The following is a 16,013-nucleotide window of genomic DNA, read 5'->3' as shown; positions in this document are numbered from 1 at the left end:
TATTTTATTTTATTTTATTTTATTTTATTTTATTTTATTTTATTTTATTTTATTTTTCAATCAGTGTCACTTTGCAAGGTTGGGAGCTGTAGGTTGTGTGGAATCTGGCATAGCTGGAGTTTGGCACTTAACAGCATTAACATTCATAATTGGCTGAAATTTCAGATACAAATTATCTTCTCTGCTTGAAGAAGATTTACATGGTTGAAAGGATTGAAGGTGAAGCTGCTGTCAGAGAATATGGTCGGCCCACCCGGTGCCTTGTGGTGATGGTTGCATGCTGCCAGACCGGCCTTTCTCAAATAACAATATTTAACTTATTCTGGTTGAATTAGATTTCTATCTAGATAGAGGTATCTGTACTGTTTGTAATATTTTCAAGAGCTCTCTTGGTGTGTCATTTGTCTTCCTCCTCTGTGCCTGTGTAGCACAGTTAAGCTGACTGAGTTTCTCTTTACCAGGTGTATGTTCGAAGGGCATACATTGCCTACGAATTAAACAGTGTCCAGCACCGCCAGCTGAAGGATAACACTTGTGTGGTGGAGTTCCAGTTCATGCTACCTACCTCCCATCCAAACAGGTCAGATCACATATTCAGGTGCCTTTGGGATCAGAGGTTTATGAGGAACTACGTGCTATCTTGGTGGAGAAAGCTTGGAATAGAATTGGTAGAGAAATGGTTAGGTCCCGGTGTTGCAGATAAGCACAAATGAGTTAGGATAAAACCCTGCATTACCCACTTCCTTCTCTTAAATTATTTAAAGCCTCAGGAGCTGTGGGTAGTAGTTCCAGCAGTTTGGATTCATTTAAATATAACACAGTTCTCACGTGTGTCCCAGTTTTCAGTTAAGCTTGTGTAGTAACTTTGCTGTGTAGCTTCAGTTCTAGCTGAATCCCAAGCTTCCTGCAGGATGCGATTCCAGACAGAATAATCAGTAGTAGGAATTTTCATAAAGAGCAGTCAAACAGTCTCCTTCCTCCTTCCGCAGTGCTCCCCTGCCAGCCCTTTGTACTGATTGGCTCTACTTTCAAACCTGGCTTTACTGGATAAGGTGATTTTTTTTTCATAGCGTAATAAGGACTGGCAGCCTTTGTTTGTTTCACAGAGGAAACTAAGACGTACACGTAAATGTATATTATACAGAGACGTGAGAGTTGGAATACTTCGGGTTTCAGTCAGTATTGTTCAGAATATATTTCTCATGATTACTGAGTCTCAAAGTTGCAGCCAAAAACATCAACCGTTCCCTGCCCCCTTGATTTTCAGAACTTTTTTAGCATCTGTCAGGCTAGTCAGTCCCAGTGGTTTTTCATTTCCAGCGGGACCTCAGGAGGATGTTTTGTTTCAGCCTGTTTTTGTCCCAGGCAGGGGACTGCCGGAGCCCAGCAGCGCAGTGAGTGTCCGTGGCCGCCAGGTGCCACTGTTGGTCTGCGCTGGGTTGGCAGCGTGCTTCCCGTGCTATTTTCCTCCTTTGTTTCCAAGCATCTTTTCCCTTATTTTATTTTTGGTGGGGCTGGGCAATGGGGTCCAGTCTCGCTTCATTGAGAATCCATCAGTACATTTTATGAAATGGTTTTCAGAAGCTGGTTTGCTAGAAATGAATGACTGTCCTCAACAAGCAGCACAAAACACTCATGATACAAATGGGACATGCATTTGGTCTCATCTGTTTTCTGCATCTCTAGAATATTTGTAAATAATTGCATACTATTTTTAGTACCCCTTTATAATAATCTCTCTCTCTCCTTCCCATTCTTTCTCCGTTTCCTCTCTTTGCTAGTCTCAGTCACCTCTGTTGCTTGCGGGTTGTTTGGCCTGCCAGTGCTGACCACTGCTCTGTTACTGTGCACAAGCTTAATTGGACAAGGTCAGCTGGAAGATGAGAACTGTTACCTGCTTGGGGAACAGCTTCTTTGTCCTGAAATCTGCTCTCCCCTTTATGCTGAATTTGCTGTAGTGACGTTCTGAAGCTCAGTTCTGCTTCTCAACCATCGGCACTGCTGATGGTTGAATGAAAATGCATTGCAGTCCTTGTGCAAAGGCAAGCAGACGTTGGGGACAAATTCCCTGCTTGCATAGGCAGGTTTGGTTCCTTGGAGTTGCACCTCGATCTGCTGGTGATGAATTTCACTCCTGTTGCTTAATGCAGCTGTTTGCAGTGTGTACCTCCTTGTGCAGCTATTGTGTGGCTGGGAGCTAAAGCACAACAGATAGCAGGGTACCGAGGGAATCAAATTAGCACCGAGTGTGCAGATTTAAGCTCCCTGTAAGGCAGTCCGTACGTTAATCCCAGGACACAGAGCACCGAAACCTCAAAACTCTGACACTGTCTTGCTTGAGTCTTCTTTGTTGTTTTCGATGATGTTCTAAGTCCATCGTATGTTTTTCTGTATCTTCTGTAGCATGAACTCTTAGACTGAAAAGCTAAAAATGCACTCTAAGGGCAAATCCCAAAGCCAAAATATCCCAGCCAACCGGGGAAAATGTCCCTGGAGGCTCTGCAGGGTTGGGTCCTGGTGAACCAGAAATGGGCACCACAGAGCCCAGAGAGAGCATCCCGTTTTGGAGCTGGTGTTGTGTGAGGCAGCACGTTTCTCGGCCCTTGATCAGATATTTTTGAGCCCTGTTCCCTTTTTTGTCTGATTTCTGTGAATGCTCCAGAGTCTGAATTTTACCGGAGCAAATATTCATGTAGAGATAATTGCAAACTGATAGGGCCTTTATAATTGTGGAATATTTAAATTCTGTGCCATTGGTGTTTAACCCTGATGTGGCTTCAGTTAATTGTAGCAGAAACAGTCACAGTCACTTCTTCTGATCTGACTGATTGCACCAGGCACTCCGACTTTGTGTTTTTGACCACTGAATGGTTGCCATCAACTGCCCGCAGTAAAGCTTTACATGGAAGCAGAGAGGAAAGAAAACCTTTTAAATCCAAGTAACGAAATCCTGGAAATGCAACCCGCTCCTGGTGGGATTTGTGGGCAGAAACCGATTTGGGAATTATTTGTTTAAACTAATAGAAAACACCCTGTTGTAAGAATCCCCACTGATCTTGATTGCAAGGGTAAGGCACAGGGAGAAGAACTTCTAATTGAAACCACAGACAGCTTTATAGATCAGAACCATCAGTCCTTATTGCCCAGTGCAACCAGATGAGGAGTGCAGGGTAACCATCTGGTGCCTTTGGCAGTAAGTGGAGTTTCCGAGCCCCCTCCGAGCAGAGGGTGTCGCAGCAACCCGGCCCAGAGGAGGTGACAGAGGGGTGTCTGCGGGGTGCTGATGGCCGCACGCTGCAGCGGCGCTGCGAGCAAACGCTTCCGTGCGGAGCCCCTTGCGTTGGGATAACCTGCCGCTTTCTGTTGCCTGGAGTCCCGGTGAGAAAAGATGCGAGAAAGAAACGAGCTCTGAGATGTTCTTCGCCTCCCTCTTGTTCAGGCTGCCCTGCTGAGATGGGAAGCTGGGGGAATATTGACTGGTGCTTAGAGAGTTCAGCTCCCTTTGTGAGAATGGCAGGGCAGGTGACAGGCGCTGAAAGGCCTTTCTGAGGTGTTCGGCACATGAAACAGTGCTTGCCTATTCTTAGCTTAAAATCTCCTGTTCAAAGAAACATTGAGTGTCTGCTAGAAGAAGAGGGAGAGGGAATTACAGAGCGTTTTCAACAGGAGAAGGTTTTTTTTTCTAATAATCCCACTCTCCTGCTTTCAAACCGCCTTTCTTATGTCTGAGGCTGTAAGGTTTAAATTAAACTGGGACAATGTCCGCTGTAGGTAGTTTGTGGAGCCTGCTGCAGAATCGTGCTGCTGCACTGCTCCTCCTGAAGCATCCCCTTTTCTCCAGCTCTCTGCCTTCCCCCAGCCAGGCTGTGCAGCTGCTCTCTTGATCTTTCCTTCCCTGGCAGCAGCTGTGCTGGGGGATCAGGAGGGAAGAGCTCAGGAAGATTTGTTCCAGCAAAGCACGCCGCTCTGTCACACGCTGAGGCAATTGCTGACAAGGGTGACATAAAAATGCTGGATGTGTCTATTTTGGGGTATGGCAACAATAACAGAGGGCTCTGCCTTCTGACTGTGTTCAGCCCCAAATGAAACCGAAGTGCAGCCCAGGCTCTTTTGTTCGCTCTGATGCCTTACCCTTGCCTTCCTGATCCCCCTGTGCGTTGAGCCCGTGCCTTGCTGTGTCCCACGTGCCACCCCTGCTGGCCCTGAGATGTCCGGGGCACCTCAAGCCAGGACCTGCCGCTGGGAGCTAGAGGTGAAGGAAAGCTTTAGCAGAGCAGGTTCTCTCCAGATACGCTCCAAGCCACCAAAGACTTTACGATTTGATAATCGGCTTACTTTGCTTTAAAGCAAGTTTTACTTTTGAAACTTGATAGACAGATGTCCAGTTAACCTGAGTTTGGAGCTGGGATGCACACGGCTCAGCAAACAGGGGCATGTGGGCAAGTGCCTTAGGTTTGTCTGGCTTGAATTCCTTCTTGGGACTGCGTTCTGCTGTCCTTGATGAGTCTGAGGGTGGAATTTAGGTCTGGTCAGTAGCTGCCTGGTATTTCCAAGGGTCTCAGTATAAATGTCTCAACTATCTCGTGCTTGTTTTTGCCCGATGCCTCCTCTTTCTGTTTGTGGATGTTTGTTGACACCCTACCTGGACTTTGCTGTTGCTGATTTCAAGGCTTAAGAGTGGTGCATGATTTCTCCCTAGCTGTCTCTTGATGTTTTATCATCTATGGAGTACTTTGTTCCTTTTTGTCAGCCTCTGCCTTAGCGTACAGGTTGAAAGCATTTGGAAGGCTGAAAGCCAAATTTCTTCTGCTGTTTCCAAACAAGGCTTTTTACAGAACAGCCAGAAACCAGAACTCGGTTACGTTTAGAGCAGTGTTTATAGGCACCTTCCCGTTAGGGTGCTTCGTGATTCTATAATGGTAGATTTGGGTTGCTGACCGAATGAAATAATCTCCTGTGGACTAAGAGAGATGCTGCAAGAGCTTCCTGCAGCAGTCGTTGGCTTCCCAGGACTGAAGCAGCCACCCTGCTTTGGGCTCCGGCTGCAGAAGCCCGGAGACCCGAGCGCACAACTGGAAGCCTATCAGTAGGTAGCCCGAGGTCCCCTCCTTGTTGTGGGAGACCGGCTGATACCAGAGGGAGGAGGGGAAAATGATTCCAGGCCACCTGTAAATCCCCGCAGCTCGTGCTGAGGGTTTGATGTTAATTAGACAGCAGGCAGCAGTAATGTGCTGCAGTTCCCTTGGCTTGTCTGCTTCGGAAAGGGCAAAATCTTCCAGCAGAGCAAAGAAGGGGCTGTGGAAGGGGCAGCAAACTGAATGGAACGATGATAATTGTATGCAAATTGGACTTCAGGAGCAGATTCAGCTTGGCTGAATCACAGAGGGAGCAGAAGAATAAGGAAAGAAAGAGGGAGAGGAAAAACCCAATCAAAATGTATGGTTCGAGGCATGTTTCGCAGCCTTCTGTTTAGATCCTTCTACAGCAATGAAGGAACAGAGGAGGAATGCCACTGGTCACAGCCAGTGGAATTGCTCTTTCTCCTGTGGTACCGCTGGTAATAACTACAAGTGGGTTATTCAGCCGACCTCTGCTGATTCCGCTTTGCTGCCTGATTTCAAAGCCCTGCCCTGCGCTGCGCTCGGCCACAGCTCGCTGCGCCCGCGGTGCTTTGCATGCGCTCCGTCGTTTCCAGCGGGAAGCTCCCTTGGTTAAGAGAAAAAAGTGGGGGGTGGCGAGGGGAAACGGCTGTGGGTTCAACCCGGAGGTGCAGGAAGGAGCTGAGGGGCTGTTGTTTGCCTGGGCAGGAGCGGTGTAACGCTGGAGCGTGCCATGCAGAGCGGATTCCCAGTGAGCTCAGCTTCCCTGCTCCACAAGGGCCTTTGGAAGGAAGAGAGGGAGAAGGGTCGGGGCTGGCGTGGTGGCAAGGTTTCTGGTCCTGCCATGAGCCACGAGTGCTGGTGGTGGGAGCACTGCTGGTGCGTGCACCGTGAGCTGCGTTTGCTCAGCCCCCAGACCTGGCCCTGCTCCCGTGGTGGCCCTGCCGCAGGGCAGTGCAGGCTGGTTCGCAGCTCCTCTTTTATTTGCTGGAGCTGCCGAGGTGCAGCTCGGCGAGGGGGCTGCGATGCCTTTTCACAAGGCTGCCAGCATCAGCCCTTTGCCTCCTAGCGCGTCTCAGTGGCAGGAGACACCCAGCTTCAGGGGCTGAGGAGGCTGCAGGTCAGGGGCAGCACAACCAGGGCACTGCTCTCCATCCCTCCCACACCTCTGCCCCTGCCTCATCTCTTTTCCTTGCTGCGATTCTCACCAGAACCTCTTCACCTCTATCCTGAGTGGCTCGAGAGCAGTTCCTTGAGCAAGGCTGCGGGGCATTCATTTTGAGACAAAAATGAACATTTATTATGCTGGTTTTTTTCAGTTGTTTTATTTTTTTAGCTTTTCTGAAAGCATTCCAGGGACTGCTACACAAGCGTACCAGGTGTAGGAGCTGCCAGTCCTCTCCAGACTATTTTTTCCAGCTGGAGTAGATCACATGCAGCTTTCCCACCATTCCAGAATAATAAATAAATCTCCACCCCTGAGGCCGTGTCCCTTTCAGTCTTAACAATAGGCTCTTCAGCACAGGGTCTCTCCCCCCAGCTCCAAATGAAATTAAATAATTTGGTTATTTACCATCAAATAGGTAAGTTTTTAGCCCGATGTGTGCTTTCTCCTATATGGAATTTATGGGAACTTGTTCCCCCCTGAGCAATGCACCAAACACAACCCCACAGTGAATACGACTCCCCCGTGACAAAACCAGGCTGTAGCAGGACGTGATCCAGGCAGCGTGTTCAGGGCTGTGCCCATGGAAATACACTGGTCACTGCACACCAGGACTTCACGCCCAGTAGCTGGGGTTCTGCCTTTTCTAAGGGTGTTAGGAAGGTGTGAGGTTGTTCTCCCACAGGTTTCTGCAGGGCAGGACCAATGTCCAGTTACACGCTCCCTGAAGCTCTGCTTTCAGTCCCTTCGTGTTTGCTAATCTCTGCACGAGCCTCCCGTGTGCATGTTTCTTTTTTTCAGTTTAATCTTTACTAATTTGAATGCCAGATCACAGCAGTTCTGCATCTTGCCTGGAGTGATGTGCCACCTCGTGCTGCTGTGAACGTAGCTCGCATGGCTGGCCTGCGCCGCGCTCCTGCTGTGCCCCTCACCTCCTTTCCTGTGTGCCTCGCGGAGCCCTCATCTTCATGCAGTAATACGAAGGGGTTTGGACTGACCTTAAAAAAGGAACGTTAACATTTCCCTAAAGTTAGCCCCAAGTTCTGCTTGTTCCTTTTGGTGCTCAAGGCCTCGGATGCTGACAATGCCAAGTACTGCGCGGTGTTTCTGTGTGCGTTTGCTTTGTTACTGCGTTGTTGTGGGAGCCGACGTGGGGGCTGCTGCTGCATGTGTTGGTCTGGCAACGAGGGTTTGGCTTCGTTTCCTGAACCTGGTGTTCCCACGGAATACTGCACCTCCTGCATCTGCGCTGCTGTTCGCTCTCCTGTCGGGGGGGCACGCTCCCCGGCTGCTCCTGCTTGTGAAGCTCGTCGGTGTATGCACAGGGCTCGAAGGTGGTACAATAAAAGAGATGCTGTCGAGGTGCAGGTACCTCGCAAAGGCAGTTCCCGGTATGTATTATCTGCATGTCCCGTGCATGGGCTGTGCTGCTCCCCACGGCAGTCGTGGCAGGCGAGGTCAGGTGGTGGGTGCCTTCTCAGGGCCGGTGACAGGGAGTGCTGCCGAATTGCTGGTGGTTGATGACAAATTTGGGTTCAGTAAACTGTAAACTTGTTGCTGGGCTGTGTATCAGCTCGATGATAGTTCTTTATTATGGCTTTCACTAACCAATCTGTAACTAACTGTGGTTGTTTGATTACAGAGGGAACATCCCCACGCTAAACAGGTATGGTACTCGTCATCTTTTAAAATTTGAAAAGAAAGACTAGAAAAAATAGCCTAATACTTACTGTTTTAACATGTTTTGTTTTAGTACCCTTCTCTTCACTTGGGAAGCTCTCAAACATAACTCTTTTCCTTCCCTTTTCCTCTCCCTTTGTTTAAAACATGTTTTCAGCTTTCCTTTACCCTTTAAAAGCAGCTTTGCATGCAGCAATCTTTCCAATTAAATTTGCCAGGTGACTCGGTTCATCTGCAGTACGATACACAGCTCTTTTTTGGGTCTCTCTTGTTTGGAACTGGATTCCCAGCTGCTGACCCTCTGGTAGGGTGTCACAGTGAAAGAGGGGTTTGCTTCTAGCTGATAGCATACCTGTTGCTGCTCTGGTTTCTTGCCACTAGCTTAGAATTTGTCGAGGCTGTCTCACCTCTCTCATGCCATAGATGAATCTACATCTCAAACAGCTGACAGCATGTTTTGTTGTGTTTTGGATGCTAATTTTTCCTCCCATGTCTCAGTTGGAAAGTATTTCTTGTTTTAAATAATACATGAAAAATGTCTGCTGTCTTTCTGTTTAGTTACTGTTCTGTGATATTTCTTGTATTAGTTGTAAGAAATGTACACCAAGGCATGTCCTGAAAAATGTTTCTCTTTCAAAACATGAATACCTATTATTTATTACTGCTTACAAGCCTATTTAGGGTAAAATAGTAAAAATGGGCTTGAAAGTCTCATGGGTCTTAATCAGAGATAAATTACAAAAACACGGAGTGACTTTAACCATGGAGAGCTATTGATCACACCAAGGATACTTCAGACTTGCTCACAGTATACGTAGGGCCGTGTCACAACGCTTTGCTGTGTATGAAAGGAAAAAAGACTTAATAAAGGCAGGAAAAGCAGTGTCAGCAATCCAAAAAGAAGCTTGGTGCTGGGTGTGCCATGTCGCTGGCGGCTGCTCAGCGCAGCAGATGAGCACCTTGTGGCTTCAGGAGATGTAAATCGAGCAGGTGCTGTGCTGAATCAGAGCCCTGATTCCTTCCTGTTACCTCCTGCCTATTGCGGCACCAGCTGGGGAGGCTGAAGGCTGCCTTTGGTAACGTCTTCCTGCGCCCCGGGGAGAAGGAAGCAAGGGCGCGAGCAGCTCTGTGCTGCACGGCGCTGCCGTGCGCCGGCTCGGCTCTCCTCTCTCTTCAGAGCAAGCTTGGAAGTCTCACCGTGCTGCAGGGAGCTTTTGAGGTAGGCCCCTCCGTGAATTCAGATGAGTCTGAAGAGCCCAGTTCAGAAATCAGAGAAAATTATTGCCCCTTAGAACAGAGAAGGCAAAACTCAGCTCCAGTGGGTAGAGGAAGGGCGCCCGGTTAGCTGCAGTACGCCTTGCGCAGGCTGCCTGAGGAGCTGCCTCTGCTCCTCTTGACCGTGTTGTTGTGGGTCTTTAAGGAACACAAATAAAAGTTCCCAGAACAGCACAAACTATTTCACAGCCGGTGTTTGCTGCCAGAGCCACTGAACTGCGTGAGAGGTCAGTGATACTTCAACATGCTCAGGACCTCGCCCTCTCCCAGGGAAGAAGCTGACGGTGGCAGGGAGCAGTGCTCCTGCTTTAAAGAGAAGGAAGGCACTCTCACTTTGTGCCTTCCTCTGGCTTTATGTAGGTCTGTCCCAGTCCTCTCTTAACTAAGGAATGGCTCCTGTGCGAGCGGTGTGGTCGCCATGGTGTATCGCAGTGCTGGGGTAGCAGAGGTACAGGCATGAGTACCAAGGCAGTAAGGGTCTCACCTGGAGGGCAGTGGGGTTGGAGCTCTGCCTTGCTTCCTTGCTCCATAAAACAGACGTGTTCTGTGGCCAACTGCTCCTATTTAAAAGCTGCCACCTTTTAACAATCAAAACTGAGCAAAATAAAAGAGTTTTCAGCGTCTGGGTTAAACCAGATGGAAAAGCACATTAATTTGGTCACCAGTTAAACTGGCAAACACCCTAACAGGACTTTGTTTAGGGTAGGAATACTAGGGTGAGACTCTAGAAAATCCTGCTTCAAGTATAGGGTTTGAGAGAGGTCACTGTGCCACGCTGCATTTGAGGAGCATAAATTGTAGTATGGCTAGAAAACATCTGGAAGCAATAAGCAAATACAGTGTGGTACACTTCCACCTAATTTGAAAAGATTCACTAAAGCTTTGAAGTGCCAAAACTTCAAAAATCATTCTTGTTTAGCTCGGTGTTCCACGTGTAAAGCAAAATCTGCACATACAGGAGGAAAAACGCATTCAGCTTTGCACAGCCGTAATTTGCCTGTCATCTCGATAAAACTCCCTTAAGGAGTACTTGTCCCAGAGGTTTGTAACGTTACTTCCCACCTCCTTTCCTGTTCCTGTGCGTCTGGGAGGACGTCCAGGTAAGAGCATCAGTGGCACCAGACACGCCAGCACTGCAGGGCTGTACGAGAAGGCAGCCCAGCAGCTCCGGCGTGCTGGGGAACCTGACAAACGGTGCCACAGTTACGCTGGATAAGCAGCCACACTTCAGTGGCCAAAGCAAACGATCGCGCTCAGATGTTTCTCCTCTGCAGATCTCTCCGTTGTCCCCACTGACTGTGGTCTTATTGCATTGCCGTTTAGAATGTCCTTCTCTTCCAACCTCAACCACTACGGGATGGTCCACGTGGCCAGCGTGAGTGACGTGCTGCTGGACAACTCGTTCACTCCGCCGTGCCAGCGGATGGGTGGAATGGTCTCCTTCCGCACCTTCGAAGATTTTGTCAGGTACGTGGGGAAGGGGGACAACTCTCTGTGTCGCCAGCTTCCTAGGGGGGCCCAAAGGGAACTGAGCAAAACCTTTGCCACTGTCTAGGGTCAGGTTTGAAGCGGTCCCAAGCTCGTTTGTCAAGCTTTTGGGGTGCCGGGTGGTCGTTTGTTCGGATCCCTTCACCTGTCCCCTTGAGATAACGCAAAGTTGCAGGCTGCTGTGAGAGCACTTCGCAGCCAGAAGGATCGGCATCTGGAATTCCTGCCGACTGGAGATCATTTGCAAATGTGCTGATTTGCAGGGCTCTTGTTCATGCGTGTGTATGTGGGAGGATGGTGCCTTTATGCTTTCAGCCTTTTAGGGGCAGGCAAAACCAAACAAAACCCAAACAGCAGAGCTCCTAGCGGTCAGGAGTGCCTGCACCCATCAGATCTGTGGCAATGTGACAAGAGTTGGAAGATCCAGGCTCTGCTTCCGCCTGAGGGGTGGAGGAGGTACTGCCTCCTCATCTTTTAGTTTCAGTCCTGCAAAGGGAAGGAGTACTTTTCCCTCCCTCCCTTTCCCCCTTACCAGTGTGATTTGTGGATTTTAGTGCCGTATGCTTCCAGGGAGCTAGCAGCAGTGTTTGTGACTAATACTTCTCTGGTGTATTTCAGAATCTTTGATGAAGTGATGAGTTGTTTCTGCGACTCTCCTCCCCAGAGCCCAACCTTCCCTGAAGCTGGCCATGCTTCCTTGTATGATGAAGACAAGGTACAGTAATTTTTTTCTCTTGAGGTTGCTCTCGGTTTGGCAATGGATGGCGTGCAGAATGCTGCAATGACTGCAGGCTAGATACTTCTCACTTGTTCGAGTGCTGGAAGCAGGAGTTAAGAGCTTTGTGTATTTATGTATGTGATTTGTTTGCTTGTTCACAGCAGGTGAATAAAAGTAGGTGGCCATTTCCTGACTGATCTAAAGCTACATCTACGTTTCTTACTCTCCATGTAAATTTAGGTTGTTGCTTTTAACCTCAGCAGAATTGCTGGATCCGTGGCAGTGTAACTGAGGGGTTAGGCCACGAGTAGGTCTCCAGGCCTTCTCTGTGCCTTGCTGTACCGCACTACATGTTCCGCAGCCTTCACTTTACGTCTGACTTGCTGTGTCTTCTGTCCTACACTCTTCCTAGTCACTTCACATTCGGATTCTTCCTTCTCCTCTGCCTCTTAGAACTGTTTTTAGGAGGAAAAAGAGAGTGAACCCCCCACAATTTTTGCACTGACACGGGGAGCAGGAGCAGAGGAAGCAGATGGTTTTTAATCCTTAGTGACAGAAGAAGCGCTGTCCTTAGCGACACAGGTAGCTGCTCCACCGCTCTGTCCTGCCTCCCAGCAGCTGGAGGCTCTGCTGGAATGCCGTCTGTGTGCAGAATAGGGCTTAGTTTAAAACTTCCCCATTGATCTTGATGTGTGTAAGTATTGTAGCCTTGTTTGAGAATATTACCGTCAACCGCAGTGTCTGTCTCTTTACCTCCCCCTCACCTCACCAAGGAAAATTTCCTGTTCAGTTTTTCAGAGTTAACTGCACGATCTTGAATACTACATTTGTCATTTCTCCAAGCTTGAATGTAACTGATGCTTCCACATTATTTCATTTTGTTGTGGATGGGAAAACGCACAATGTTTTGCTCTTACACTTTGCCTTTGCTTAATTTCATTACCTTTCGAGATGCCGAAGTCCTCTTATGCCCTGCCTGTACTGCATCTCATGCAGAGAGGCCCTGACCCTGCATTCTTTTTGCATCCAAACGAAGCACACTTGAGTTTGCCAAGTCAGATGTGACCATCAGAATTGGCTTCTCTGAAGCTGCTGTTTGTTGTTTGTGGACGTTAACACTTCTGTGAAATTATGAATCCGTGAGGCTGCTTGGTCAAGGATGCTCCCTCGTATTTCTCCTTGTTTCACAGCAAGCTCTGCTGAAGTCGTTTCTCCCCTATGGGACCCGTGTTTCAGAGCTGTATTTGAGGAGCCTCTTTTGACAATGCCTACTTTTTGTGTTGTTAACAATTTACTTATGGGGGATATTTTCTTTACATTGCAGGCCGCCCGTGAGGAGCCCATTCACATTCTTAATGTTGCAATTAAAACTGACAGTGATGTTGATGATGATGGGCTGGCAGCCATGTTCAGGGAGTTCACACAGAGCAAGGTAAGTCACCTCAATTCTCTCTCCCTGGAACTACCTAACTGCACAGGACAGCTCTGTCTGCTTTGGGAAAAATCAGCATTCTCCTCAGATGTTTTTTTCCGAAGTGAATAAATAAATACAACAGTTACATTCTTAATTTATCCCATCTAAAATCTTACCGCTTATTTGACTGGATGTAGCTACACCCTTCTGAAGCCTCCAGGGTAGGCCATGAAAAGCACACAACAATCTTTGTTTCTCTTTGCAGTTCTTAATGGTCCGTTTTAATCCATCAGCTCAGGACTTTTTCCTTTTTAATTTTTGATAGGGTAAAAGACCGTTAAGGTTTTAAATGCATCAGGTGGTGTTTCTGTCACAAGGTGGAGTGGATTTGGTGTGTTTTGCTGCTCCTTCAGAAAAGCATGGGATTCCCTTCCGAGTACCAAGTGTTAGTCCTGTGGTCACTGGGGGGAAGCATGTGCTGGGTCAGCCTCCGTGTCCGCTCTGCCCTCTAGTGCCTGCCTTCACTTGCTTTTCCTCATCGGTACAAAGAACTCAGAGCTTGCTGGTATGAGTAGTGCATCAGGCAGTGGGACCCTGCTGCACCCACGGCACCTGCAGCGGCTCTGGGAGCGCTGAGAGGTTTTATTCTAACTTCACTCCCCGTTGTGGGAGGGGGTAATACATCTGCAGAAAGGAGGGGTTCCAAAACGGGACAGGTTGCTACTTGACTTCAGCAGCTTCCTGTCCCTTTAAGCAAAGAAAATGATCAAATATAAAAATTAAAACTAGTTCTGCTTTTCATCTGCTTGATCATGCTCCAGGCGTTTTATGGGAGGGGATAAAAGGAAAGAAATAAAAAAAAAAAGCCCAAAACACATTAAACTATCAAATAGGTTGATCCAAATTGTCCAAATAATCTTCCAGTCCCAGCATGTTGTGTGTGGTTTTTTTAATAGAAATTAGGATCATATACTTGTAAATGACTTGTGGAGGAGATTGAGGCAGTCAGTGTAAATGGAGTTTCTCCAGGTGCTGATGGCTAATCGCTCTGTAATAGCTGTGGACTTGCTGTGAGACCCACATTATTACGATGTAATCAGAATCCTGTTGCTATGCTGTTATTGTCTGCCACTTGTGGAATTTTAAAAGCAATAACAATTTTTGCTTTTTAAATCATGGCGTTATTAAAGTTATTTTCTTCCTCTTGCCATGAATATCGGCACTGATGCTCATTTTCAAAGGGCTTAACCTTAGTAAAACATTTCAGTCTGTGCCGAAAGGGGTTGTTTTGTTCCTGGTCTGGCTGAGCTCTTGTTTCTTTTTTGTTCTTCTTCTTTTTTATTTCTTTTGGTTTTCAATTGGAAAAAGGAGGAGAAAGGAAAAAGTTTTACAAAGAGGGGCAAAACTACCATTTCTAACACTTAAAGAACAGTGATGTGGCAAATACTGATGGCACTGTTCATTTGAAATGTGGCCTTACGGAATTTGTTCAAGAAGGAGCCAGAATGGGCATCCTCTGATATATCTGTGAACTACGTAAAACTTACAGTTCATCACCTTTGTCCGTGCTGCCAGGCAATCATCAGATGAGAAATTGTAGCTACGAGTAGACCAAAACGGACTGGAAGCTTACAGCAGAGATGCAGAAGGGTCTGTAGAGCTTGTATAGTTGACAGACAACTTTCACGTGTTTTTGATATGTTCCTTTCTGTTGTCTCAGTCTCCCTTCCTTCTCTGCCCTTTTGCAGAAATCGGTCCTGATTGAACACGGGATTCGGAGACTGACTTTCCTTGTAGCACAAAAGGTATTGTCGTATCCCTCATGCTGCTCAGCACTCTTTGGTTACGGGCTCATAATGGCACCGACGTTGGTTGTATTTTTCACAAATTAAATACTTTGTTAACTATTCTTAGTTCTGACTTCACTGGTTTTGTTCTCTAAAATTTGAAGTTGTTTTGATGAATTTGCTTAAGAAAATTAATTTACAATTGTAAACAATCTTGGCACCTCTTGTATTCTTGAATTAATTCAGTTTTGATTTTCATTCTAATTGCTAGCTTTCTTCTGCTTTTTTTTTTTTTTTCTCTTCCTGTGTTTGTGTGTTTCGCTTGTAAGGACTTCAGGAAACAGGTCAACTGTGAGGTGGATCAGAGATTTCATGTAAGTAAAAAAGGGTCTAGAACGTGGTGGTATTCTTGATCTGAGGCCAAGAGACTTGTGAGTGACTCTGGGCTTCTCGTTTGCTTCTTAGTCAGGCGTTTGATGGCAACACTGGTGTCAGAGTTAAGTGAAGTGTTTAAATGCAGGAGTGGGCCTCTCGCGTTCAGTGGGGCCACTCACATGCTGAAGTGTCTCTCATTATCTGACTAACCTCATGACTGACACATTGGTAAAGATCTTCATTGTTTCAATATTGTTCTGTATTCTAAAATTAGAAAAAAAAAATGTATTTTGTACCTAGTGTGGTGAGTTCTTTAGTCTTCTTACTGATTTTAAAGTAGCTTAGAGGAGTGATTGAAGAGACTCGCTAAATTTTGCATGGTGACTTAGTGAAGGGGAATACGCTTGGTGCTTTTGCTGCTGTGGATTGCTTCTTGTCCCTGGGTTTGGCACCACCGAGGGTTAGTTTGGCCTTGTTTTCCAGGTGGCAGTGTAAAGCACAAACAGGGTTTTCATCCCCTCTGTACCTGCTTTACAACTCTGGAGGTTGTTACGAGTCTTGAAAGTGCAAGAAATTCTTCCTGTGTTTGACAAACCTGGTTTAGCCAGCTTGTTGCTGTGTGGGAATCCCTGGCCAAGGCGCAGATAGGGATGGGTATTGATGAGCAGCTCAGGTAGGAACCTGGACTCCTCGGAGAAGTGTTGGGGCCCCGAGCCAGAAACACCAACCTGAGATGGGAAAAAATGAAGTTTCAGAGAATCAAATTGATACGTAGAGAATACAAAGTAAAAGTCTGTGAATTAGCTCTGTAGCACGTAGCAGCGAACAGCCTTCACCCGAGTCAGATCTGTTTGCCCTGAGCGGCCGCGTGCTGCCAGGCACTGTCAGGATGCTCCTGGCTCCTCAGCCAGAGGACGCGCCGTGGTAGGTCGTCTGCAAAGTTCCTAGAGTACCTCTGGGGTCCTTACTGAGTGTCAGTCTTTATTACCATCTCCTATTCTATTCCGCTTAT

General features: G+C 47.3%; 1 protein-coding gene across 1 annotated transcript in view; it reads left to right on the top strand.

Annotated features, from left to right (window-relative positions):
* The window catches only part of ACACA (acetyl-CoA carboxylase alpha), a 113,150-nt gene that overhangs the window by 37,782 nt on the left and 59,355 nt on the right, over positions 1 to 16,013 (top strand). The window contains exons 28-34 of the mRNA XM_035343442.1: positions 462 to 580; positions 7,907 to 7,930; positions 10,543 to 10,686; positions 11,326 to 11,422; positions 12,750 to 12,857; positions 14,588 to 14,644; positions 14,956 to 15,000. Of these exons, the coding sequence (XP_035199333.1) occupies positions 462 to 580; positions 7,907 to 7,930; positions 10,543 to 10,686; positions 11,326 to 11,422; positions 12,750 to 12,857; positions 14,588 to 14,644; positions 14,956 to 15,000 (594 nt within the window). The remainder of the gene's footprint in view (positions 1 to 461; positions 581 to 7,906; positions 7,931 to 10,542; positions 10,687 to 11,325; positions 11,423 to 12,749; positions 12,858 to 14,587; positions 14,645 to 14,955; positions 15,001 to 16,013) is intronic.

Source organism: Oxyura jamaicensis, chromosome 19, assembly GCF_011077185.1.
Source record: "Oxyura jamaicensis isolate SHBP4307 breed ruddy duck chromosome 19, BPBGC_Ojam_1.0, whole genome shotgun sequence".
In the NCBI taxonomy this organism is placed as follows: domain Eukaryota; kingdom Metazoa; phylum Chordata; class Aves; order Anseriformes; family Anatidae; genus Oxyura; species Oxyura jamaicensis.
Note: the sequence above shows the minus strand (reverse complement) of the source record. Positions and strands in the feature narration are given on the sequence as shown.